At 46.9% G+C, this 27,391-nt stretch overlaps 1 protein-coding gene across 2 annotated transcripts in view; it reads right to left on the bottom strand.

Annotated features, from left to right (window-relative positions):
• The window catches only part of FNDC1 (fibronectin type III domain containing 1), a 105,572-nt gene extending 86,913 nt beyond the window's left edge, over positions 1–18,659 (bottom strand). For both annotated transcript variants that reach the window (XM_042940213.1, XM_042940211.1), the window contains exon 1: positions 18,551–18,659. In XM_042940213.1, coding sequence (XP_042796147.1) covers positions 18,551–18,659 — 109 coding nt within the window. The remainder of the gene's footprint in view (positions 1–18,550) is intronic.
• Between the last annotated feature and the right edge of the window lie 8,732 nt (positions 18,660–27,391).

The raw sequence follows: 27,391 nt of genomic DNA, 5'->3' as shown, positions 1-27,391 counted from the left end.
ATGTAAGTCTCCCTATTTCATCTTTGTTTGAAATTCAAGTTTTACTTTCCACTGGAAACCGCCAAATACTTCCCAGACTCTGAAATGAAGAAAACACAGCTCTCACTGCAACCATGAATGTTTGACCAAAAATCCAATCGATAAGCCAGGAAAGGTCAGGATGTAAACTGGGGGGGGTAGGAAATCAACGTGGTCTACAACTTTGAGACTATCATTCCAAGAAAAGGTGGAAAAATTCAGCTATTGTCCATAAGATACCAGACAGCACAGGAATATTCACAAATGTAGAAATATCCAGATGGTTGGCAACACATGGGCAAAACACTGAAATGCCTGACTGAGTTTTAATAACTTGTCAAATGGGTGGAATTATATTTGCCAAATAATTATGGCTCTTCCCTCAAAAAAAAAACAAAACAAAAAGCAAAAGCAAACAACAACAACAACAAAATCAAGAATAAAAAAGCAGAAAGTACAGGTTCATTTGCCATGGTGGGAAGTAAAACTGACACTAGTAAAATCTACATATGGTTGACTGCATTTTCCACCTGGAAGACTGGGGTTGGGTAGACACAGTCTGAGTGTTAAAATAATGGCCTGGCTCCTCTTCTGACATTTCACAATATGAATGGGGTTTAATAAAAGTGTTTTCCACAGTTGGCACGATTCTGTACGGATAACTGCTTTAAAAAACAAAACCCAGGTCTAGGAGTCTAGGTCTTTGGAGTCTTTAAACTTGAAAAACACCCCAGGGAGCCAAAAGAACTTTGCAAACAGAACCTCTGACCCCACCACAGGGAAGCCACACAGCGCTGTCCTCACGTCAGAGGGAAACACGAAGGCAAGCAGATGTCCTGGGTCGCTGGGGAGATGGAGGGCAGTCAGGGTTCTCCAGACCTTATCCCTGGTTCACATTCCTCAAAACCCAATCCATCTCCCCTTGTCACGATGTAACCCCACGTAACCGGGTTCCACCCCGTGGCCAACGTGTCCTGTCCCATTTACCTGCTGAGGGCGTATACAAGTGGAGTGAGAAACCAGAAGACTCAGAATGCCCCAGGCCTCTCTCCCTGCGGCAGGAGCACCCCCGCCACTCACACTCCCAGAGTTTCCTAATGAACAGAGGGAGGAGGGAAGCCACTAGGTTCAGTGTGTGTTCTGCTCACCTCTCCCGAGCCTCAGCTAAACCTGACTTCCCTGCCCTTGTCCCCAGACCCTCGGGCACTTTCCAGTGTTTTGATCACAACAAAGCATCATTTTATTCAGACTAAATGGCCAAATTCACATGCATACATGCCAATGAGCTTATAAGGGCACTAGATGGTCACTGAATACAATTGTGAATCACATTTTTTCTCCATCAGCTCAAAGAAGCCAAATGATGAAGCCATCCAAATCTCAAAATTTGAGCCACTGGCTACACTTCAGTAGAGTTTGTCTGAGACCATTTCTATCCTTTCCAGACAGTCAGGGCCACCGTCACCCTCATCTGCCTCTGTGCAAGCATTCTCCCCGGGATGAGTTTCCGGTGGCCACATGTCACAGAAAGAGGCAATCCTCATATGTGGCTTTAGTAAGCTGCACCCCGGGGCAGGGGTAGGGGCCACACATAAGCTGGTCATGCCCTAGGCTGCCAGGCATTCCTGCCAGCTCACAGGAACTTCCCAAGGAAAGAGTCCCAATGCTGTATGGGCTGCACTTTCTTTCCCCTGTCCCTTTCTCCTTAGGAGCTGGCCCCCAACCTCCCACCCAAGGCCACTTGCATCCTCAATGCGGCCACAGTCCTGTGATGTTGGTAAACAAAGGCTGTATTCAAATACCATCTCATTACCTCAAAGGTTAATGGCTTCTTATGGGAAATTTTTGCCTAGAATGTTCTAGAGTCTACCTTGTTTATTTGTATTTGGGGAGAAAAAGGGGTGAACAGAGAAAGTCAGAATATTTGTTAATATAGTTTACTTCGTATTATTCCCTTTCAATTATCTTTCTTCCTCCTCACCAGCCACCTTGGGAAAGATCTATAAAGCGGAAGAATACAAAAATGGACAACAAAAAGAAGCAGCAAGGAATTCTGTTTCAAAACCAGCAGCAAGTGGCAAAACTAAAACAAAGTGCTCAAGCCCAAAGAACACTCTTAAAATGAATCTGCCTTCTCCCTCAAGAATCTCCTGAGATGTTTTAAGTTGAATTTTTATTAGTCTCATTCAAGAATGTACAGGTTCCCAACTAATTTGTAACAGTTTCGAACTTGCACTGAATTCAGAAATGGTCAACAGTGGGTTGGGTACCCAAGAATCATTCCTGGCTGCTTTTTCCTCCTTCACCTTCTTCCACAATAGAAACTGGGATGTTAAATATTCATGACCCTTCAGCCTTCCCAGTAGCTAAGGGTGGTCATGTGATTGATTCTAGCCAACGACACATACAAGGAAGTTACTATCACTTCCGGGAAAGCATTATACAGGGGCAGGATCTGCTCTCCTGTGCTTTTGACCTTTCATACCTTCCTGTTTTTTCCCCACTCTGAGATGTCAACATGACACCTGGAGATGCGGCAGCCATCCTGGAACATGAAATGACAAGCCTGAGTATGTCCAACTAGACATACTGGGAAGGCGTGGGATGGCCAACTGGAAAACATGTAAAGATCCTGGGTCCCTCATTACCCTCTCTGCTCCTGAGTTTATTGATGAGTGAGATAAACAATTTTCTTGCCTGTTTAGCCACTGTTAATCAGATACTGTGCTATCAGCAACCCAATCCATTGCTACCTGGTATCATCATTACTGGATCCATAAAATCAAGTCACTTTTTCCCTTGATTTCTAAATGAGAGCTGCCTTTTTTTTTTTAACTAACTTATTTCTGTTGTTTTTAAGGGATCCTCTCTGGAAATTTAATTTTGACAATGTCAGTGCTTTATTTGTATGCCACAGACTTGAGTCAGTACATCTGTCCAGAAAATGATGCAGCCAAAAGTTAGAGTAAACTTAACCCACAGAGCTGGCAGGATTTGATCATTAGGATTTAAAGTTTTAAAGGTCTTGGCCATTTTATTCAGGAACTAATGTAAGCAAAAGCTACTGTTCAAAGAAAAGACAAGAATTTTTCCCCATCTAAACCACCAGCTTTCCAGAATGATTTAGGGAAGTGGAACTGGAGGGATTCCATAGATATGCTTATTTATAATAACAACAAGAAAACAAGGGACCCCAAAGAGAAAAGGCCTATGGATTGGAAAGGAATACAGGATTCATGCCTGCTGTTGACCAGCATCAGAGATCCTACTAGACACCAGTACTTTCCAGGTTTTTGTGGGATCTTTTGCACATTCTTCAAATTCAATTCGCAACTGAGAAATAGTTTCTCAAAGAATTACCATTGTTTGCTGGTCCAGCTTAAACTCAGCCTACTATAAACTGCCTGACACGCCAGCCAAAAAAAACTCCCTGAAAATTCATTCCTTTTCCCAAAATGTGAAAGTCATTGTCTAACTATGTTAAACACTTGGGCACTACTGTCACTGAAATCACCACTCATCTTACTCGGAAAGTTCCCTGCAAAATACCCTTAGAAGACAAGCCAAGCAAATGTTGTGCAGAGGCAGGTATGAAACAGAGTATATGAGGCAGACACGACCAGAAGCCAACAACCACCCGGACTCAATGACAACCCAGATTGCTAATGATAATAATTTTTTACATTATGCTTTAATATTTTAAAAATTAATATTTCAGATATCACCTCATGGTTATGAATAGGCATAGGCAAACAATCTATCAATGAAGAGGAAAAAAATGTTCAACACACCTAATGAGCAAGGACTTTAGGTTTTGCAATGGAGTCATTTGTGATCAAGAACAAATAGACAGAGAGGTAAAGAAGAAAGAAAATGAACATTTGTTGTATACCCATGTTGTAAGCGCCAGTCATTTCATTTATTTCTGCAACAGACATAGGTTGAATACTTACTATGTGTCAGATTCTGAGATAGGCCCTGGGGACCCAGAGGTGATTAAAAAGAGTTCTATGCTATCACAACTATTAGGTCTTTAGTCTCCATAAAAACCTTATCAAATGTGCTTTGGTATCCCCATTTTTATAAATGAGGAAATTGAGTCTCATAGAGTTAAGTGACTCCCCAGGGGCACACAGCTAGTAAGTTACAGTGGCTAAACCAAAAGACCATGAAACCAAAGACCATGCTTTTCCACTATTCTTTGTTGCCTATCAGCTGCCGTTATAACTAAAAGAGATAAATGTAAGCCTGGAGAGAAGTCAGAACCAAATATATAAAACCAAAAATTATCAGTGGCAGCAGAATTCATGGCGATACATGAGCTCATTGTGCTGAGTGAACTATTACAAATATTAAGAAGAGTCGATATTGCCAAACCTTCATCTCTTGGTCCTTGATTTACTCTACTTCCAACAACAGTTGAGTCCTTCTCCTAGAAGTCCTCTTCTCCTGTTCTCTCTAACCCCACAGTCATCTGCCTTTGAGGACACCATCCTCCCTGGTTTATCTTCCACATCATCTGTCTCCTTTGCCAGAACTCAAATGTTAGAGTACTTCAGAGTCCAACCTCTGGCCCTCCCTCTTCTCTGCATGCACCGCCCCCACTCCACCCCGCTGTCTTCTCTCCCTAGTTAGCACATCTACTTCTATGATTGCAAATACCATCCATACAATGATGGTTCCTAAATTCATAACTCCAGTCCTGGGTTTTCCTTTGAGTTCCAGTGTGTCCAACAGTCTACTTGACATCCCCAGTAGAACCCAAAGAACATAGATGTGTGAAGGACGACTGGAAAGAAGACACTTTAATTTGAAATATTAGCTATAAAGAGGAGAAACTGGAAAATAGTTGCATCATGGAAGACAGAAATAGAGAGATTTTCAGAAAGTAAGGAATATCTGTCAGTGTCAAGTCAAATAAATGCTGAGAAGAGCCCATTTTTCTTCACTTATAATTTGGACAGGTTCACCCCCATTCAAAACATCAAAACAAAGCTAATATGCCACCAAAGTTTCTTTCTGAAAATATCAAACTTAATGACTTCCTTTTCTAGTGCTACTTTCAAAGCACGGATGTAAGAATAAAATGTGAAAGAAAACTATAAGGCACTCGACACACATGGGAGGAGGAAGAGGCACAGTGCGGGGCTCGTGTCACCAATTAATTTTCTGTTGGCTAATAGAAAAGGACCCAGCATGATTCCTAGTACCTGGGACCTCTCGACCAATTCTCCCTCCTCACCTAGCAGGAGTGGGCTTTGGGTCTTCATTTTCCTCAATCTTAAGACATAGTCTTTGAAATGAATTTTAAAATCTTAAGAGTTGAAAGGAAACTTAGGTAACCTGATCAACTTCCCTCTTCAATCTGCCTATCTATTCTGTGCCTAAAATGGTCGTGAGTAGTTTCTGTAACTAGTCATGTCTACCTAACTCAAATCCCAACACATTCCCCCACCTTCAAAGGTAAATTTCTATGAATGTGTTCCTCAACTGGGTGATGATGCAGAGTTACTATGCAAGTGCTGCCCTGGGAATACCAGTGAATAAATTCACAAGTATGTAAGAAAGGCAGTGTCTTAAGTCTTCTGAGGGAAGCACTCTACTAGCACATGAGTAAAAGAGTAAGGGTATCAGACATTTAATATCACCTGTGTGCTACTAACAATACACATTATCAGGGCTCCGAAGGGCAAGGGAAGGAAGTCTTTCTCAAGTAAGGATGATAAGAGAACAAAGTATGACATTGGTGGCATTCAAGAAGGGCCTTTGCCAGAGATTTCCCCCATGTGTGTGAGCACTGGTCAGTACTTTTGATTCTAAGAGGACATTTAATCTGTGACTCCAACACAGCCTACCCTTTACCTCTGAGAATGCTCTGAATTGCTTCCTGTAATCAAAATGTATTACAATTTCAGAGCATCAGCGGACCCCATTAAACTCATCCCAGAGACTCTAAGTCAAAACCCTCATGTTCCCCAAGACAGACATGTAATCTGCTCAGGCAATATCCTGTGTTTCATCTCCAGGACTTCTTCCTTCTTACTACTTAGAATAAAAATATGGTGATAGCACAGTTTTAAAATAAGATCAGCCCAGGTTTCAGGGAGGTCAGGGGGCATAGTACCCTCTGCCCCTCTTTTCTCTTCCCCTTGCCTGTCGTTTGCTCAGATATCTGTAGGTACCTATGTGGATTCTGAGAGTTATTAACCACAAGAAGAGGCTTCAGTTCTCCCAGTCTATCAGAAAATAATAGAAGGAAATCGTTGGGTAGGGTAGAGAAATGTTAAAAAACAGAGCAGGGCCCAGACATGTGTTATAACAGAAAAAGAACATGGCAGCTTTCTGTAACATATGGAATGTCAGAAAGTTGGACATTCGTAGGAGAGCAAGGCTGCCTCACCTCGTCACCTAGAAATCTCAATGAGAGACGAACAGACCGCAATCCAGGTAAGAGAAAGACAGTGATGCATCCCAAATTTTATCGAATAGGAAAAAAAATGTAGATCGAGTCAACATCAAACTGCTCCCATCAGGCAAAGTCCTCACACAAATTTGCTAATTTCTGTTGCTAATCTTATGACTTTATGTATGCTAATGTAAAAACATTCAGAACTTAACACAATACCTGGCAAGTAAAAGTTGATTAGAAAGTACTAGATGATCCTATATTGCTATACCACACACTCAATGCCATTGTTTATTGCTACATCAATCCCGACTTCTTCTTTGTACCACATGCCTCAGAGCCTAGCATAGTCACTGGCCATAGAAGATCCAAGTTAATTAATTAATTACTTACTTTATGAATGAAGGATGGAGTCAGGCTTGACCTATGAATTAGGCCTACTGAATGTGCGTAGGTCTTCAGAATGTGGGCTGACAATTCAACACAGGGTACAACACAGTGCCTCATGTCTTCCTATGGCTCAACTATGGCCCCCACTGTTAGAAGCTGCAGGAATTCTTTCATCTACTGAAAAGGAATTGTGTTGAGAGGCACACCATGTGTTGTGGGTTTAACTGTGTCTCCCCAAAAGCTATGTTGAGTGCTAACACCCAGGACCCGTGAATGTGACTTGGAAATAGGGTTGTTGCAGATGTAATCAAGTTAGGATGATGTTATGCTTGATTAGGGCTGGTCTTAATCCAATATGACCAGTATCCTTACAAGAAGACACAGGGAGAAGACCATGTGACAGTGGAGACGAGAGAATGGAGTGATAACATCTACAAGCCAAGGGACACCTCGGAGTACTGGAAATCATGTCACAAAGAAGAGGCAAGGAAAGATTCTTCTCTAGAGCCTTCAGAGACAGTGTGACCCTGACCTACAGATTTCAGATGTCCAGCCTCCAGAAGTATGAGAGAATAAATTTTCTGTTGTTTAAAGCCACCCAGTTTGTGGCCCTAGGAAACTAGTAAATGTAATTCTCTGCTCCAGCCGCAGAGGGACTTTCCAACACAAGCCAACACTCTTCAAAACTTGAGGGCTGGCCTCACAGGACTATGGAGACAGGTGGGCAGGACACTGTCCCACACCCTCCGCCCCCACATATCCTGCTGTTGTTAGTCAGTGTACATCAATATATTTATAGCACATGTAATCAATACCAAAGAAAGCGCATCCAATCATTCAGCAAATATTTACGGAGCACCTACTCTGTGCAGGCAGCATTCTAGGCAATGAAGAGACTTCAGTGAATAAAACCAACAAAATATCCTTCTCTTGTGGAGCTTATACTCCAGTGGAGGGCAACAGGCACTTATCAAATCCAAAAGCAAAATACATGACCTAGCAGGTAGGGATAAGCTGGGGAGAAAAATAGAGCCAGAGTGAGAAGCACTGGGGAGTAGGGATAGGGTTACACTGTTAAATTGGGGAGGAAGTGGTCACATAAGACCTGGTGAGATGTTGCATAAAGAATCTGAAGACAGTAAGGAATGTACCCATAGATGTTTATGGAAAGGTTTTTGGGCAGAGGGAACAGTAAGTGCAAAGGCACTGGGGCTGGAAGGTCCCTAGCACATTAGAGGACCAGCAAGTAAGCCAAGTAGCTGGACCTGACAGTGAGGGAGGGCATGGGATAGAAGATGATTATGTGTAGCCTTGAAAACTTGTTAGGATTTTGGTTTTTATGTAAGAGAGATGGGGAGTTACTAGAAGGTTCTGTGACTTCACACGTCATGAGAATCACTGTGGCTGCTGTTTTGAGAATAGGATGTAGGGAAACAGGGCAGAAACAGGGACACCAGTAAAGAGGTTATTGCAATAATTCAGGTAAGGTGGCTTGGACCAGGCGGTGGCAGTATTTTGCCACTATGCCAAATTATATACCATGGTATCTCAGTGTGTGCAAAAATACTTGCAAGCTAATTATAGTGATCTCAAGCAGAATGGGCAAAAATACTCCTTATTTTTTTAAATATTTATTTGTTTTGAGAGAGAGAGAGAGAGAGGCGGGGGGGCGGGGGGCAAGCAGGGTAGGAGCAGAGGGAGAGGGACTCTGAAGCAGGCTCCAGGCTCCGAGCTGTCAACAAAGGGCCCGACGTGGGGCTTGAACCCACAGGCAGTGAGATCATGACCTGAGCCAAAGTCAGATGCTTAACCAACTGGGCCACCCAGGCACCCCGAACATACTTCTTAAAAATAGGCCTTTACCCATACAAAAGGTGACACATTGTATAGTTCCATTCATATGACATCCTTGACATGACAAAATTATAGAAGTGGAGAACAGGTTAGTGGTTGCCAAGGGCTGAGGTGGACGGGAAGAAGGAAGATGAACTATAAAAGAGTAGTCCGGGGATGGAATGTTCTGCATCATGACTGTGGCGGTCACACAATCTACACACGTGACGAAATTACGTAGAAACACACACACAAGCACGTAACACTCGTGAGATGGGAAGAGTCAATGGCTTGTATCAACGTCACCTTCCTGCTGGACACTGTGTTATAGTTACACAAGAGGTCACCTTAGGGAGACACTGGGTGAAGGACACCTGAGATCTCTGCATTATTTCTTACAATTGTACGTGACTACAACTACCTCAGAGTAAACACTTTAAAAAGCCATTTTTAAGGGGCACCTGGGTGGCTCAGTCGGTTAAGCGTCCGACTTCGGCACAGGTCATGATCTCACAGTTCGTGGGTTCGAGCCCCAAGTCAGACTGGGTGCTGACAGCTCAGAACCTGGAGCCTGCTTCGGATTCTGTGTCTCCCTCTCTGTCTCTGCCCCTCCCCCCACTCACCCTCTGTCTCTCTCTCAAAAATAAACAAACATTAAAAAAATTTTTTTGAAGAAATAAAAAATAAAAAGCTGTTGTTAAGAAATAGTCTTTTAAGCTTACAGTGGAGTGCAAACCCCTGACCCCTGTGCTTGGGGAAAGAGCAGGCCACAGCAGACTCGCGATAAATGAACACGTAAAGCACTCTGAGCCCCAGCGAGTGCAACAGGCCACACTGGTGTCACTGTGGGGAAGGCTCACCTAAGCTTTCTGTTCTCTAGGCGGAAGTGTCCATGTGGCAACTTACAAGGCGGCACCATCACAGTGTGACCCTAATCTCCGTAGGGGATTTTATACCATTTTACAAAACGAGGATGGAGGCTGCGGTGCCCCTGAGAAGGCAGTCCTCCCCGCCACTGCCCTGCCAACAGCAGCCACTCCCCCACCCCGCACAAGGACAGCCTGCCCCGGCCGCCCTCGCCTGGCCTGGCTGAGGTCGCTGCTTCAGAGGGGAGACGCTCAGGGTCCCTGGCCTCTTCCCCCGCCCAGCACTGCTGTTTCTGACCGCAGTGACTGTCAGTCACCAGGAGACAACCGTGCTGTCACCCCCAATTAGCCATCGCTGTGCACCCTGCCGGGACTGCTCACTGGGGTGCCAGCTGGTCCAGCCACAGCGCCACGCTTAGGGGACCCACCGTCCACCCCTCTGCCAGGAACAGCCGGGCTCCTCCCCAGTCTGTGTCGGCTGGCTGTAACCAACCGCCTGTCCACGACGTGACAGCTGTCAGACCCTGAAACGAGGGGATGCTTGGGTGACCTTCAGGGCGGAGCATCACTACTTAGGCTCCAAGAGTCTGTATAGATTATGCCCATCGATTTCAGTTCCAAGTTACCTACCGCCACCACGGCCACAAACTCCTAAAATTACCCACGGTTTTTTTCCCTTGGAAACCACACTGAATTCTGTCCACAGAACCACCCTCAACCCCAAAGACACTTGACGTTCAGTACTCCCATCTTAACTATAAAGTCTACCAACCTGCCCACACGTGAAGGCATGAGACTCATGGTAACATGGAACCCATTCCAAGATGGGATGTTCTAGGGGCACCTGGGTGGCTCAGTCGGTTGAACATCTGACTTCGGCCCAGGTCATGATCTCAGGTCGTGAGTTTGAGCCCCCACTGGGCCTGCTGCTGTCAGCCTGTCAGTGCAGAGCCCGCTTCAGATCCTCTGACCCCTCTCTCTCTCCCTCCCCTGCTGTGCTCTCCCAAAAATGAATATTTTTTTAAAAATGGGATTGTTCTAGAACACTTCAGATAGGACTGGAAGTAAAGACAGTAGTTAGGAGCTGTCAGCTTGGTCTAGCATGTAATGAAGAAACTCCCCAAGCTTCAAAAAAATAAGCAGATATAAGAGAATCCTCCCCCCCCATCTGGCCCGACTCCTGCACCGTCCTCCACTCAGCGGCCACGCAATCTCCCACTGTGGATGCCCTTTCAATGGCCACGACTGCTTTGGACTATGGTCAAACTCCAGGCCCTTCCTAAGCTGCCTACTGCTGACCTTTCCAGCCCTGAATGCCACCATTCTCCCAAGGGGTCACTTTGCAGGGGCCACCAGAAAACTCACATTTCTTCACACATGTCACGATGCCCCTTGCCTCTGAGCCTTCACACCCACCGCATGGTGGTCCTCCACCCGAAATGTCCTTCCTTGCCCTCCTTCTCTAACTAATGCCCACACCCGTCTTCAAAACCCAGCTCAAATACGGCTGTCCGAGACTTCCAGTCTGATTCCCCCCAGGGACTGCCCTCATACACACCACACTGTGTGTACCCTCTTCCCCACCCCCTCTCTGCCTGTGCATTCTGGACAGATGGACTGTGTTTGTTGGACTTGGTATCCCTGTGTCTGACAGGCATTGATGCTTGGGCACTGACGCTTGGGCATTGACCCTTGCTGACTGAATGAATGGAAGGATGGATGGATGGATGGATGGATGGATGGCCTTCAGATGGAGACTCACACAAAATTAGAGCCAGAAGGGGCCCCTAGCCATGTCTACAGTCCCGTTCTGTCACTTTGTGAGAAACAGGCCCACAGGGTCATGACCTGCCCAAGTTCACACAGTACAAGCCAGCACGTGGGTCAGGTGAAGTGAATGCGGATGCGGGTGAAGAGATGTGACCCTGCAAAATAATCCCTAAAACACAAATCCCAGCATTTAGAGGACACTTCTTTCTGAGAAGTTCCAAACACCTTAACAATAATGCTGTTACAGTCTTACCACCTCCAGGAGAGGTAAGGATCTGCCAACCCCCGGGGTTAACACGTAACATCTGTCAGCACTGTTCCCTGATTTAAGTGGTCTGCTGTAAACAAACTTGAATTCTGGGAACCTTCTAGTGACAACACAAGGCCGACAGATTCCACCATAAGGATCAGGCATCACAGAGAACCACTGTACTAAACACTGAAGTGTTTCTGTAACAAACCAGACACAGAACACTCATCTCAAGGGCACGTTTTAACAGGAGCCACTGAGGAAAGACACTTCCTGCAATGAAGATCATGCTTATACCCAAATGCCAAATATATTTTGTAATAGGGAATAGGCTCATCGGAAATTAAGCCCTACTGGAGCTCAATACGCTTTGGGGTGTGACAGGATCATTTCCCAATAGCCAACGGCAGTGTCACCAGAGCATAGACTTACAAGGGCGTTCTGAGCAAATCAGAAATGCTGGTGCCAGTTCCCACCACCAGCTTAAAGAAGAAAGAAAACAAGGGAAATTAAGCAAACGTCCAAATGGGAGCTGGGAGAGTCTGCGGGAAGCACGGAGGATGTGGATCCAGAAGACGGGGGTCCAAATCCTGGGATACCACAGACTACAGGACCGACTTTGGGAAAATCAGTTAACTCCCCTGAACGCAGTTCCCTCGTGGTGAGGTGAGGGTGCTACCAACTTCACGAGGTCGCCGTGAAAATCAAATGAAATAACATACGGAGAAACGGTAAACTCTGTGGCACTTTTAACTGCCAGTTATTATTAAAAAGAAATTAAAATGCATACCTAAGAATGCCACGTAAAGTGAAAATGGAATTGTGCTGGTTATACCATTATGACAAGTTAATCGTTTCCTCCACATAGAGGAGACCGAGGCAGAAAACTGTGAGCAATGACACTAGCAGCTGTCCAGCTATTTTGCTAGACTTACAAATCTGCCTTAGAACTTGCATTACTCCCCAGATACCAAGAGAATCCACGGAGGGTAAAGGGGAGAAACTGATTCATCAACTCATTCGAAACGGACCCGCAGCGCTCAGGAGGCTGCGTCCTCCTCCAGTGACCCTCCAGTCCCCCGTGTTCCAGCTGCCGCAGCTCTGGAGGAAGAGCAGAAATACCAGGGACCCCCAGGGCTAAAGGGTTGCTGACACTCCCCCCCACCCCCGGATTTAACTTTAGGCTTCAAATTCCTCCTCACCAATGGTCAGTTGAAAATTACTAGGAAGCACTCAATTCCACTCTTAATGATTTGTCCTTCCTGACTTAACGTCTGAAGGAAGCTTCAGTGAGGAGCAAAACCGAACAAGGGCAAACACTAAGAGAAACCCAGAGCACGTTTGTCCTAATTTTCTTAACTCTGAAAAAGCCACAGCTGCCGGGGCGCCAATGCAAAGGGCCCGCGGGCGGTGGAAACGCCGCCAGCAGGCCAGCAGCGCCCTCTAAGGGCCGCGAAGCGCAAGCGCTGCCGAGGAAAAGGAACAGGAAAACTGTCTTCCTCAGGACGTCCCCTAAATGCTCAGCGGCACAAACATAACTGTGTTCAAAATGTCTACATTTTAACCATCTGGCCCATTTTGGAGAAATTTCCTTAATGAAAAATCAATAATGACACAATTCCCCAAAACAGAATGAAATTCACATTCTTTGTAACTAAGAGGAGGTTAAATTCTAGGAGAGACACAAAGAGGTTAGCTCATCAATACCCTGATCCAAAAGCTCCAATATGTGCTTACTGAAACCAGTAAAAGAAATAAGCAATATCCGCCCCTGGCCCAGCTACCCAGCTCTCCTCAAAGGCACCCAGAGTTTCAGGTTCCAATGTATTCTAACATAAACAGTCTATGGATTAACAAGTAAATAGATACATATTTTTCTCTCCTTTATTTTTATAGCTTTAGATACTTGCCTCTGTATTTCCAAACTGAAATAAAATCCCCTGATAAGAAGTTTAATGATAACTTAAGAAATCCCCAAGTTCCACAGGGAACAACGGAAAGAGGTTTGCTTCCTAATTATCTGAAGACTGATGGGGTCTTTCCTGGAATGTTTGCTTCCAGACTCCCCCCTCCCCCCCCCCCCACTGCCCACTCACCCCTGCAGTAGCAGAATAACAGCTCCCAAAGATGTGTATGTCCTAATCCCCCAGAGCCTGAGAATATGTGACCTCATGTGGCAAAATGGACCTTGCAGATGTGATGAAGGACAGGACCTGGTGCTGGCGAGATTATCCTGGATGATCCTGGTGGGCCCAATATAACCACAAGGGTCCTCATAAGTGAAAGAAGGAGTCAGGAAGGTCAGAGTCAGAAACTGCAATGTGTGGGTGGGGGCAGAGTCATGGGACTGCTGGGAGGGGCCCCTAGAAGAATGTGGGCACTTCTAGAAGCTGTAAAGACAAGGATCAGATTCTCCCCAAGAGCCTACAGAAGGAACATGGCCCTTCATCTTAGCCCAATGAAACCCGCTTTGGACTTCTGACTTCTAGAACTAGAAGATAATGAATTTGTGTTTTTTTATGCCACTAAATTTGTGGTACTCTGTTACAACAGCAAATAAGAAACTAATTACCCCCCCCCCACACACACACACATACACACACACTCCTCACCCCCCCCCCCCGCCTGTTTTCAGGGAATGGGCCTTTATGACTTAGCTAGAGATATGAACAGCCTTGGTTAGACATATTGACAATGCTCTGGAATTGTCCAGGGATAATTTTTCAATGACAGGAATTGTCACCCTGCAATTCTTTTACAACCTCTGATTCAACAGTAACAAATTGCATGTTCAGTTGATGAATTAAACAGTTCATCTGGGTGCGCTCCAATGCACAAGATAAAAGGAAAGGGTATTTCACCTCCTCCTCTCAAAGAGGACAGAAGTAAGGAGTGAAACCCTACAGAGCTGGGTGTAGGTTGGGCCACAAGAAAGTCACTGAGGGCTTCTGGAGATGGAAGGTATCTTTCCATTCAGTTGGACTAGTGGAGACTGACTGGCCCAAGGCCACACAGCATGTGAATGACACCATGAGACTCAGACCCAGGCATCCTGATTTTGGAATTACTCCCCTTGTCTACACCAGCAGTTGCCAAACTTCCTGTTCTCTGGATTCCTTCCTACTGTTAAATTAATGAGGTTCTCACAGAGATTTATATTTATGTGGGTTTTATCTGATGCTATCTACTGACCAGAAATTAAAACTAGGCACAAGTTACTATGCATGTATTAAATCATTTTAAAATAGCAGCAGTAAACCATTTCATATTGGCATTAAAAAACTGGATTTTATGAAAAATCACCATTTTCCAATACAAAAAGTAATTGACCAATGGCATTGTTTTGCACTTCAGCATATCTCTTTAATAGAAAACAGCAGGATCTCTTATGTGCTTATGCCTTCAGTCTATGGAAATATGTTGTTTTGGTTGGTGAACCTGAAAAAAACCCAGCCTCACACAGATCTATAGTTGGAAAAGTATTTTAAAAGCCTTATGAGTAAGTTTGGAAAATCTTTGATACTACACCAAAACTCATCAAGTAGCAGTTTCTTAAAGGTTAGTTGTGATACAGAATCTGAAACCATCTCAAGAATTTTTCACATTTTGTTACATGAAAAATCCATTGGGCTATCTTGCACTTTGGACGGATCTTTTAGCCAGGCAAGATTTTGTAACACTCAGCATTGGTCACTTAGATTTACTGGTTCACCTGGTTATGCAGGTCATATCCTGAGACTTTTATTTATTTATTTATTTTGACAGAAAGAGAGAGAGAAAGACAGAGCAGGGGAGGGGCAGAGAGAGAGAACCCCAAGCAGGCTTCGTACTGTCAGCACAGAGCCCAACGCAGGGCTCGAACCCACACACCATGATCATGAGATCATGGGATCATGACCTGAGCCAAAATCAAGAGTCAGACGCTTAACCAACTGAGCCACCCAGGCACCCAGTATGCTGAGACATTTTTATAAGATAATATTTAAAACATCACACTCATGTATATCACCATCAATATTATTAGAAAAGTTTTTAAGTATTAGGAAGCTTTCAATCGATGTTAGAGATGACTTGGCAAAATTCTTTCATTAGAAAGTTGAAATTTTATCACCAGCAAGACATACAATCAGTTATCCTATTAGAAGTGGCAGGCCCCTTTGTTCATTTTTGAGAAGATGTCTGCCAAATACCCAAGTTTGTGGTCATTCTTTCTGGTAAATATGGCGTGCCATGAAAAAAGAAGCTAGTTCAGGTCCCAACTCAAGCTACCGCATAAGAACTTTTCTTCAGGATTACCACTGAACTTGGGTAGTTCGCAGAACTGCTTTATGTCCCTTTCCTGTTCCCTCACACACAATATTAAAAAGACATGCATTCAAGGGTAGAGAGTTGGCAAAATGAATCATTGTTACTGCTGCCACAGGACACGCTTCATTGGAACTGGCATAGCTTTACTGCACTTCAAAGGCCTAAAAAAATTCAGTGACTACGAGTACAATATGGTGCCACTGCCTTGATTCACACTAAAGCACCAGCGGTTTTACTCACCAAGCTTCTCACCCTTGCTGTCAATGTCAACACGGTAAAAAAAAAAAAAAAAAAAAAAAAAAAAAAGGCAAAGAGTATCTTCGTATTACTTTGAAAATAGTTTTGACCTGGCAGAGTCCCTGAAAGGATATTTAAGTTTTAAAGAAGCAAAGTCACGTCACCCATAACCACCCTGAGGGAACTGCTGTAAATGTATGTGAGTGTGTGTGTCCCCACATTTTTAGAGAAATGCATCCTATCAGACTGGCAAGTGCCATCATAATTTTAAGGGTTGCATGTTAGTTTATTGATGGGATGGATGATGGAGGCATTGCCTGCTTATTTTGTTTTACATTAATTGACCACCAACTTAAAGAGTTTACATAGATCCTCAGCATGCCCCGCAAATCACCTCTGTTTTAAGGAGAGCCCCCTCTGAGCTGTGATGCTTTGCCATCTAAAGTGGCTCTGGGTGATTTCATTACAGGGATTCTGGCCCCCAAAGGTTGGAGAGTAGGGGGAGGCTTGACTCAAGCAGCTTGCTGGGCCCATGCACTGATTCAGCCAGAGCAGGAGCAGTGCGCCTGTGGCCTTGCTGTCAGACCCAGAATACAAGTCTGCAGAGGTGACTGGAGCTATGTCCAGCAGGACAGACAGGAAGCCTTCCAGAGGAGCAGATGAAATAAATTATGTGCCCCATGATTTCTTTCACAGCATCAGGGAGCTATCTGCAGATGATGTCTGTTTCTTTCCTTCTTCTATTTCCCTACAATGCAGTAAATATTCATTTCGAAATGTGCTTGTCCACTTCTAGTCTGATCATCACTGTACTGCAAATCCCACGTCAACACAGAAGAGAGAGTGCCAGCAAGCATTCCAGGCTGCACATTCCACAGCTCAGTGGATTTACGGAGCAGAAGCAAGAGAAGGAAGAGCACGGAACACAGAAGCATTTCTGAAGCTATCACAAACAACCCCGAGTCCAGACGCACTCAAATGTAACCCATTGGGCAGGTGGCAGCGGGATCTAACAGGAATGAAGGTGGAATCGTCACAAAGCCGGTTCAGCATTACTTCCAGCTCCAGCCCATTTTCTGAGACAAAAACTCTTTCAACATTCAGAAATTTTAATTTAGGAAAAAAAAAAAAAGCCATGGGTTGTAGGTGGGGAATTTGAAAGGCTTTAAAATAGTTGTATTCTTGTGAACCACTGTCCCACATATTCCGTGAATGCTTTCCTAGAGATTGCTAACAGAGAGGAAAACAAAACCCACCACTAGCACTGCCTTTTATGAAGACGTGCCTCTGGCATCCCAGCATGTGACATAAACCCGAGCGTTATGCAGGATGGACCCACCAAAAAGAATTGAACGACAACACGACACCCCTCCCCCAACATTCTCCCATTCCCCTTGTACAAAAGGGCTATGGGGACACTAAACAGCATCATAAAGCAAGTAGCCCTCATTGGAGTCACATCTGAATTTTTATAACCCAGCCAGGAGTGAACAGTCTCAAACAAAAACGTGGACTTCTTGGCTTCCTGCAAACTGATGGCATAAATAAAAGCCACACGCTTTAAGTGTGAAAATGCCTGCACAGGAGGTGGGAACAAGGGCCGCCAAAGGCTTAAGGGTGAAAACGCCACCACAAACGTATCTCTTTCTGCAGGAAACGTTCAGGAACTCTGACAACCGGCCCGCGGGCATTTTCCCAAAAGCGATGCTCACATCACCATCCCATCTCCAACTTCAGTCTTTGGGGAAGGGGGAGCTTCTCCCAGATCGGCTCCCCCACTTTCCCTCTCTCTCCGCTCTCAAGACCGATGTCTTCTCCCAGCTCCAAAGTTCTCACCGGGAGGTACTGGCCTCCGTCAGGGCGCGGCTGCCGCTTGGGCACCGAGGTACCCGACCGCCCCGCGACAGCTCGCAGCTTTTAGAAGAGTGCGCTTCTAGAAGAGTCCTGCCTCCCTCTCCCTGCCTCCCCCCTGGTCTGTCGAATGCCACCTTCCAACGGGCAATCCTACCTCGGGGCAGGTGAACTGGGGGAAAGACAGATGCCCACGGGGAAATTCTGGGCGAAGGAAAGCATCACCACCGAGGGGTCGCTTTTCACTCTCTCTTTTTTTGTTTGTTTGTTTTTTCCCTTTGCCTGAATCTCTCCGGGAAGTTACACTGCTCGAGCCTCCAGAACTCGAGTCTCCAGAACTTTGCGCGTTCGACGGCAAAGTCAAAACCGGGAGCGCTGAGGTCCCCGGTTACCAACGGTGTCCCCGCGCCCACCTCCCGCGCGCGCGGCGCCAGTGCCCAGACCCCGCTCCCCGACCCGCGAGCGATGAAGACGCACAGGTTAGTGACACTGACACGCACAGCACAGAGCGGGACGGCGGTCCCCGGAGCGACAGGCAGGGTGGGTGACGCGCGAAGGGTGGACAGAGAAGCGGCGAGGAGGCGCGGAGAGCCCGGCAGCCGAGCCCGGAACTGCGCGTACCTGGAGCCCCCGCCGGGCACACGACGGGCAGCAGCGCCGCCAGGAGCAGCAGCGCCGCCCAGGGCAGCGGGCACCGCGAGCGCGGGGCCGCCCCGGCCTCGGGCGCCATCGGGAGCCCGGGGTGCGCGGCGGGCCGGGCGGGCGGGCTGGCGGGTGGGCGCTGGGCCGGAGTCGGGGAGCGCGGGGGCGCAGCCGTCGGGTCCCCGCCGTCCGTATGGGAGTGCGCGCTCTGCGCGGTGTCCGCGGCGCCCTGGCCCCGCGCTGGTCGCTCCGCCCGCGCACCGGCCGCCGCGCCGCGTACTGAGGCCGCCGGCCGCCAGCCGTGCCTTTTAGCCGCGAGCGGGCGCCCCCTGCCGGCGGCGGGGCGGCGGGGCCAGGCGGGCGGGGCACTGGGTGCCGCGCCTGGGCTCCGGCTGCCGGAGCGCCCCGGAACCCCGCTTGGCGGTTCTGAAAATTCGGTGATTTCGGTGCGGGGCGAAGTGGCCTGGGACGTTCCTCCCATTGTCTAACCTGTCTCGTTTTCTGGCTCGGGAAATGGCTCATCGCGTCCAATCGCTTGCCAAGCCCAAGAGTGTGTGCCCTGTGATGATCCCTTAAACAAACATCCTGGTTTCAACGCTGGGGACTGGAGCCAGGCCCCTTCACCTCCATCTGCACATTGCGGTCTTGCCTGCGGCTCGCCCGGGCCTTCCCACAGCCCGCGCGCCCAGGAGAGGGGGCTTTAATGTCCCTAGACACTGCTGCCCCTGGCTGTCGTTTCTGTGGAGCGTGTCAACTCGTCTCAAAGGAGGGCATCCAGCCCGAGGACTTGGCTGGCCTTGCTTCCTCCAGTATCTATTAGGGTGCCCCTGGGCCTATTATTAGACTCCCACCTGTCTGTAGTCAGCCCTCGCCCTTCGGAAGCCTCGCCGCGCCTGCAAGCGGGCTGGGAGCGCCCCTGGAGGCGACAGGGTCACCTGCATCAGGCGGGCCCAGGTTGGGGCGCAGGGTGCTGTCGTCACCCCTCCCCCAGTTTCGTCGCAGACCTGATCCCGCCAAAGCTCACAACCTAACATTGAGTCAGTTCTCCATCGGGACAACCCAAGACCAGATTTGTGTCCTTCCGCAGAGTGGAAAAGATTATAAAATGAATTGTAGACCGATGAAAAAGAGAAATACAGCATCTCTTTTCTGAAACAAAGCGACAATGCATCCATGCCCTTAAACCTTGGCTGGTGCCTCTTGCCCAGTGATCATCTATGAAATCGGTAATTCCTTCGGCCTTCCTTCCGGAAAGCTTTCTCCTGGTTCACAGCGAGGGTTCCTTCTTCATTCATCCTGCGAGCTCTGTGTGCTCCCAGAGCTCTTGGAGTTTGCAAGCATTTTAATGTTTAAATACACACTTTCTTCCATTACTCCACAGTATTGCAGTGTTTCCTCCATAAGCCATGTAATGGAGCTGTGGCTCTTGTCTGCCCAGCAGCCCCCACCTCCTGCTCTTTTGGGAATAGCAGCCCCTTCCCCCACTCAATCAAGTGATTGCAGTGGGACCTATCCCTAGCCCATTTGGTCCGGGATCCCCAGTGGCCCAAGCAGGATCAAAGTCAGAATTTTCTAACTGGAGCTGGCGGTAAAGTCTTTCTCCAGTCATTCATGGATGTTGAAGGGTGGTAGCTGTGGTAGGCTGAAATATGGCCCCTTAAAAGATACCCATACCCTAATTCCCTGGAATCCATGAATGTTACCTTGTGGAGGTGGGGGCTGCATATGTGAATAAGTTCAGCATTTTGGGATGGAGAGATTATCCTGGGTTATCTGGTGGGCCCTAAATGCCATCACATGCACCGTTACAAGGAGAAGGGGGGGGGGGGTGTGACATACACAGAAGAGAAGGCAATGTGCACACAGAGGCAGAGATGGGAGGGATCCCACCATGAGCCGAGGTAGGGGGCAGTCACAAGAAGCTGGAAGAGACAAAGAGCAGATTCTCCCTGAGGGCCTCTGCAGGGAGCACAACCCTGCCCGCACCTTGAGGCCCTCACCTTGACTCCAGTGGAACAAATTTCAGACTTCTGGCCTCCAGAACTGGGAGAGAATACATATCAGGTGTTTTTTTTTGTTTGTTTGTTTAATGTTTATCTTTGAGAGAGTCAGAGTGTGAGTGGGGGAAGGGCAGAGAGAGAGGGAGATAGAGAACCCGAAGCAGGCTCCAGGCTCCGAGCTGTCAGCACAGAGCCCGACCTGGGGTTTGAACTCATGAACCGGAAGATCAGGCCCTGAGCTGAAATCGGACACTTAACTGACCGAGCCAACCAGGCGCCCAGACATTTCAGTTGTTTTAAAACCACAGGTTGGCAGTTGTGACAGCAGCCACAGGCAACTGATACAGCAGCCAAGAGGTGCCTATGTCTCTGGCTCCAGCTGTGACGGGCACCATCCAAGACGGAATGAAGTCAACACACAGAGAATAACTGAACAGGGAAGAAGAGTCAGGCAGATGTCAGGTTCTGGGCTCCAGCTCCAGCCCTGTGCTTCCTAAGGTCCGGGAGACAAAAATTCCCTTTTGCTAAATCAGAGTGGGATTTCCATCCCATGTGACCACTGAGTCCTGACCAGTACCTTCCTTCCTTCCATGTGAAATGCTTGTGCGCATGTGCTTGCCTCCCAGCATGTTACTTATTAGAGCAACTTCCTTATGGGGTCATCTCACAATCAAGTACGAGCAAAATGGCCTCCCACTGGATCACAACAGTCAGGGACTTAGATATGAAATGCAGTTATCAACACTTATGAGTCAGGATTCTGATTTGATTACAAATTTGAGAGTGTGTTTCATCGTAAAAAGTCCTAAAAGGAGACTTCAAACTTGAGGTTTAAAACATCTCAAAAAAGTATGATCTAAGGGTCATAGTCTCCTATCCTCAATGTGACCACTTGAAAAATATAAGCTCCCTGAAGTTTTCTTCCACTTTATTTTACTATTGTCCTGATAGACTTTTCTATTTTTTTCACATAATTTCTTAAGCTCCTGGTTGTTGCTTCTATTTTGTTTATCAAAAACAACAAAAAACAAAAAAACAAAAAAACAGAGTAGATGTCACTCTTGGGCCAGACAGATTATCAGTACTTAATTGTGGCCCTTTCCTAGCTGGCCTCCAGGCTGTTTCTATGGTTTATTTCCAGATTTATGAATCTGTCTGTGTCCACATCACTATGTCTGGTTCTAGTTATTTTTTAAATAGCCATACATTCAAAGATCTCAACACTCTCCATACACATTGTCATGGTGTTCCAATGTGGTGGGTAGATTAAAATGCTATTCTCATGTGGGTAAATGGAAACCAAGTTCCAATGTCCATCCAGTATAGTTTTGAGAGCGCATGTCTCACGTTAAAAAAAAATGTTTTGGGGTGCCTGGGTGGCTTGGTCGGTTAAGCATCCGACTTCGGCTCGGGTCATGATCTCACGGTCCGTGAGTTCGAGCCCCGCATCGGGCTCTGTGCTGACAGCTCAGAGCCTGGAACCTGTTGCAGATTCTGTGTCTCCCTCTCTCTCTGCCCCTCCCCTGTTCATGCTCTGTCTCTCTCTGTCTCAAAAATAAATAAACGTTAAAAAAAATTTTTTTTTCAAATGTTTTTTTAAATTATAAAAGGGGCACCTGAGTGGCTCAGTTGGCTAAGTGACCGACTTCGGCTCAGGTCATGATCTCGCAGTTTGTGAGTTCGAGCTCCGCGTCGGGCTCTGTGCTGAGAGCTCAGAGCCTGGAGCCTGCTTCGGATTCTGTGTCTCCCCCTCTCTCTACCCCTCCCCTGCTCATGGTCTGTGTCTCTCTGTCTCTCAATAATAAATAAACGTTAAAAAAATTTTTTTAATAAAAAAATAAAAAAAGAAAGTGCATGTCTCATACCATCATCTGACATCAAATCTCATTCAGGCTTCGGTTTGGCTCACATGGCTCTTTAATTTCCTTTTTAAGCAGCACACCTGAATATATCTGCATGCTGTGACAGCATCAGGAAACTGTATAATCCCCATTCCATGATGGTGATGTGCACACAGCTTTTAGAAGACTCTCCATCACGTAGAATGAAAGGAAGGGAGTACTCACAGCACTTGCAGTGACTGAGAGATCACTTGGTCCAGGCACAACAGAACCGGAGAGCATCAGTCTCTAGGATGCCATAAACAGAGGCGAAGGGGCAAAGAAAAAAGAAAATAGAGGTAAGCGAGTAGACTTCACCTTGACATGGGAGAAAAAAGATGGAGATTGCTTCTAACCAGCAGTAAAATAATAACATAATGCTTCCCCCAACTTTTCTTGAGTGGTATCTATTTTGTTCTGATTCCCACAATAATCTTAGAGCCACTACTCTGATTTTACAGAGAGAAATCCAAGCCTCCGAGAGTTCGTGGGGTTTGTCTCCCCACACTAGTGACTGCTCAGGGTGAGAGTCCCACCCACACCATCTGACTCCAGGGGCACATCTTTTCCACAATGCCGTGGTACCTCCAAATGCCTCTTGTCTATTATATTTTCATCAGAAGCATCAGGATCAAAGCAGAGAAGACAATACAAGTACATTTTACATGTCCCACGCCCAGTACAGATTTATCAGACACACTTCTTTATCATCCAAATGGCGAGCAATCCTTACACAAGACCTCGATATTACATCATTTACCTTCTCAGGGTTTGGAAGGTGCAGGAGGAGAGACGTGGTAGTGACATTTCTGTAAATCCATCATTGCCTGAAACAGGTTTCCTCTTGCCAAGGCAAGTTCTCTTTTGTGCAAATATACGGGGAACTGGTGGAACAGAAAGGATTAAGATGTCAGATAGCCAACCTAGCCTATGAACTGTTGACGATTCTCATTGAGAATGTTTCGATTGCCATGAGAGAAAAGCCCACAGACCTTATTCTAAGCTTCTGTCTAGTGGCCCAGGCCATTAGACAAACATACTCAAATGGAAGCACCCAGATGTTCCAGTTTATCACCTACCATTTGTCAATGGGCACAGGACTTGGGCTAGATCGAGAGGAATCATTCATTAATCTATTCCTGTCTATAGCCTCTGTTGAACATCTGTCTCTCTGCCAAGTGATGTGTTAGAATCTGGAGATAAAATGTGACTGAGGCTCAGGCAGTGCTTGCCTCGAAGTAAGACAGAAACAAACAAAAAAATTGCAATCCAGAGTGCCATGATATTTAGGCCGTGAAGCTTACAGGCATTGTTCTAAATGCTGCTTATCTTTTCTCTTTCTTTATTTTCCTTTTTCCCCAAGGAGGGCTTTAACCCTACATGTACTTTCCACAGGCAGGCATCACTCAGGGTGCACTCACTCTAATCCTACGGAATGAAGAAATCTGGTTTGTGGGGAAGGCATTAGTAAACTGGGGTGGAACAGAAGCTCAAGATGTCCAATATCTGAGTCACGGTTGGCAGTTTGAGAAACTGGCCCGGGCATTATGCTGGCAAAACTCATGTCTGGCCGCCTTCCAGCCTGCCTTGGCCTGGCCCCGCCTCCGGTCCAGAGCACAACATGGGGCAGGTCGGTGGGTACCACAGAGCCAAGGGCACAGACCTGCCAAGTGCCGAGCATGTCACACTAGCCACACACGCCTCAGACCCCGCACACGTGGACAAGTACTCGTGCTCAAAATGCAGAAGTGAATTATTTCTTCCGTAAGCCTTTAATGAGCTCCTACTACATACACAGCCTATATTCAGGGGCACAGACCTGTGGTCACCTCTGAAATGGCATGGACCAGCAGATAGCTGATGGGTCTTGGCCATCAACAGCCCAGGAGGCTACCCCTGGGCAAGCCACAGAATGTCCCAGCATAATCCTGGTGCCCAAAAAGACCCTTCTCTCTCCAGGAACACCCACCTCTGGTGGTAGTATCGTGCTACCCAGCGTGACCCGCCCTGGAGAAGGTGAGGAAGAAGAGAGTTTGTTCACAGTGAGCCCCAGCCCCTTTCCTCCTGGGTGGCACCTCCTCTTATATCCCTTACCCCAGTCCCCACCGCCCATGGACACTCTACCAGTACCAACACCACTATCAAACCTGCCTTCAAGGTCGACCCTACACCCCTTTCTGGCTGAAATGTGAGTAAGTGACTGATAGGGCTTCAGGAAGGTGCTCTTCCCTACAAGTATTGGGTGCTTTTCAACTCACAAAGTGTGATCTCATTCACCTTTAGGAACCACGAAGAGGGAAAACACACTATTATGCCCGTTTTACAGAGGGACAAACGGACCTTATATGCCCAGCCCACGTATATACAGTTAGTAAGTGTCAGAGCCAGAACTAAGTCGTGATACCCCATTTGTAAACTCAGTCCTCTTTGCTTTTTAGGCCAGTCCAAATAACACTTCTCCTGTGAATTAGCAGCAACAAAATATCAGCAGGCAGTCATTTAAGACTAGGACCTCTTTCATTTACACTTTAGAAAAAGTACCCATTTTTTGCACCAGCTTTATAACCAACTCTTCCAGGCTGCATTTGAGAAGCAAAGTAAGTCCATTTTTCTTACATCCTTTAGGGGAAAAGATCAGCACAGAAGTGGCACCCAAGAAGAAACTTCCTATGATTTTGTACCGTTCAAACCTGTGTGCTTCTCTATAACATAATTCATGAACTGGGTATTTATGATGCTCTGGAGCTATTTCATGGGTTACCTCCATTCTGGGAAGGGACCTTAGCCCTTCTGCTCCTGCCTCAGCCATACAGCATTATCCCCACGATCTCGCCCTCCTTCTGCAAGCACCCTTTCCTTGGCCCCTGACGCTCAGTACTGTCCTGGCTTCTCCTCCATTTCTCCAACACTCCTCCTCCATTTTCTTTGCTGTCAGGGCCTTTTTCTGCTCTCCCTCTCTTCTCTCGGTGGAAGACACCCCCTAGGCTCCTGCTACAATAACTGTGTGCACCGTCACCCACCCTCTCTCAGTCTGAGTCACCGTGCTGCCTCCTCCCACAGGGCCTTTGCACCAGCTGATCCTTTCCCCTATTCCTTTCTGCCTTCCTTCCTTTCCTTCACAACCCAGCTCATACCAAAGTCCTCCCCCCCACCCCGACCTCTGCAAGCTGGTAAAAAGCCCCCTGTAAACCCACACAAAGCATCATACATCTTTCCTTTGCATTCCTTCTCATGGCTACATGTTTGCACTTATCTGTGTGCGTATCATTATGCATCACCATGGCTGGACTGTAAGCTCCACTAGGACAGAGACCAGGTCTGTTTTTGCTCACCCTGTAGTTCAGGAACTGGTGCATGACCTGACTCAAACAGGTGCACAGCAAACATTTGTTGAGGCATGTAGGCTGAAGGACATTTTGTACTCAGCAGAACAACCTTGGTAGAGTTGGCCTCTGCAGGAAGGCAGGGTGAGCCTGGACCTCCTCCCTGCCGCCATTCCACTCCCACCCAAATCCTGGCTGTATTTAATACCCTCCATGCATACCCAGCGGTTCATTGAACCCATGGGCAGACGACATCAGGCTGAGAGATGCTCCTGCAAACACAATTTAGAAACACGAGACTTCCCATTCTGGACAACTGGTGCACTGAGTCTAGTAATTGCAAGAAGATACTCATTTATTGTTTCCAAGGCAGGGAAGGAATGAGTGGCAAGTAACTGTGTAACAAATCCAGTTTTTTTCATTAATTGGTGACACTCATCCTTTTGTTGTTTCTTTAACTGGCCCAACAGATAGGTGGTGAGTGCCTTGGGATTTGCAGACACCATAATTTCTCTAATCAGATGGTGCAGCCGGTTTGGTAAATGCAGTATTAACCACTGACGCCAAGGAGCTGTCCACGAACTTAGACCTAATGTCGGTGATCACCTTGACCAACACTGTCCTATGAGAAAGGCACAGATTGAAGGACACTCTCTAGATGATCTTCTTCTCTTCTAGTCCGTGACTGAACAATTACTCAAGGATATGACAGGTTTATTTTTCGTGTTTTTTCAGAAAGCGTGTCTTCCTGTTATTCCAAATATTGGTGACTTAAAGCAGTACTCATGTATTGCCCTTCCCAGCTTCCATGGGTCAGGAATTCAGAAGCAGTTTGGTAGGCAATTGTGGCCAGACGGCTCTCTTTTTCTTTGTTGTTTATTTATTTATTTTGAGAGAGGGAGCAGGAGAGGGGCAGAGAGAGGGAAGAGAGAGAGAATCCCAAGCAGGGACCTCACTGTCAGCACAGAACCATGAACCGTGAGATCATGACCTGAGCTGAAACCAAGAGTCAGCCTGAGTCACCCAGGCACCCCTGGATGGATGTCTCTCATTAGGTACAGTCAGAACATCAGCTCAGGATGCTGTCATCTGAAGGTCTGTTGGGGCAGGAGGACCCACTTTCAAGAGGATCCACTCACATGGCAGGCAAGTCGGTGCCGGCTGTTGGCCAATGGCCTCAGTTCCTCTTCATCCGGGCCTCCGACAGGGCTGAGTGTCCTCAGAGCTTGGCAGGTGGCATTCCCTGCAGCAAGCAGAGTAGGAGTCCAAGGAAGAAGCAGCAATGCCTTCCATGACCAGCCTGGGAAGTCACCCAAAGCAACTTACATTATATTCTCTCGGTGACACAGCGAGTGGTATCCCGCTTTCATGCAAACTCTTCAGTTCACTGACCAGTGATTTGGATCTTGGCTCCAAGCTCACCCACCTTGGTTCCAGCTGAAGCCATGCTGCTGGGGAAGGCACACCACCTGCCCAGGCCCCAGAATGTTTGCTCTACAGGGTCACAGAACATGATATCCTACTCTCCATCGCCTTCTCTTATTTATGCTCTTGCCTCTGATGTCCTTTGTCAGTGTGTCCCACTAGCCCGTGTCCCTGATCATGTTTCTTAGCTAG

This window comes from Panthera leo, chromosome B2, assembly GCF_018350215.1.
Source record: "Panthera leo isolate Ple1 chromosome B2, P.leo_Ple1_pat1.1, whole genome shotgun sequence".
NCBI lineage: Eukaryota > Metazoa > Chordata > Mammalia > Carnivora > Felidae > Panthera > Panthera leo.
The sequence above is the reverse complement of the archived record's forward strand: the minus strand, read 5'-3'. Positions and strand labels throughout refer to the sequence as shown.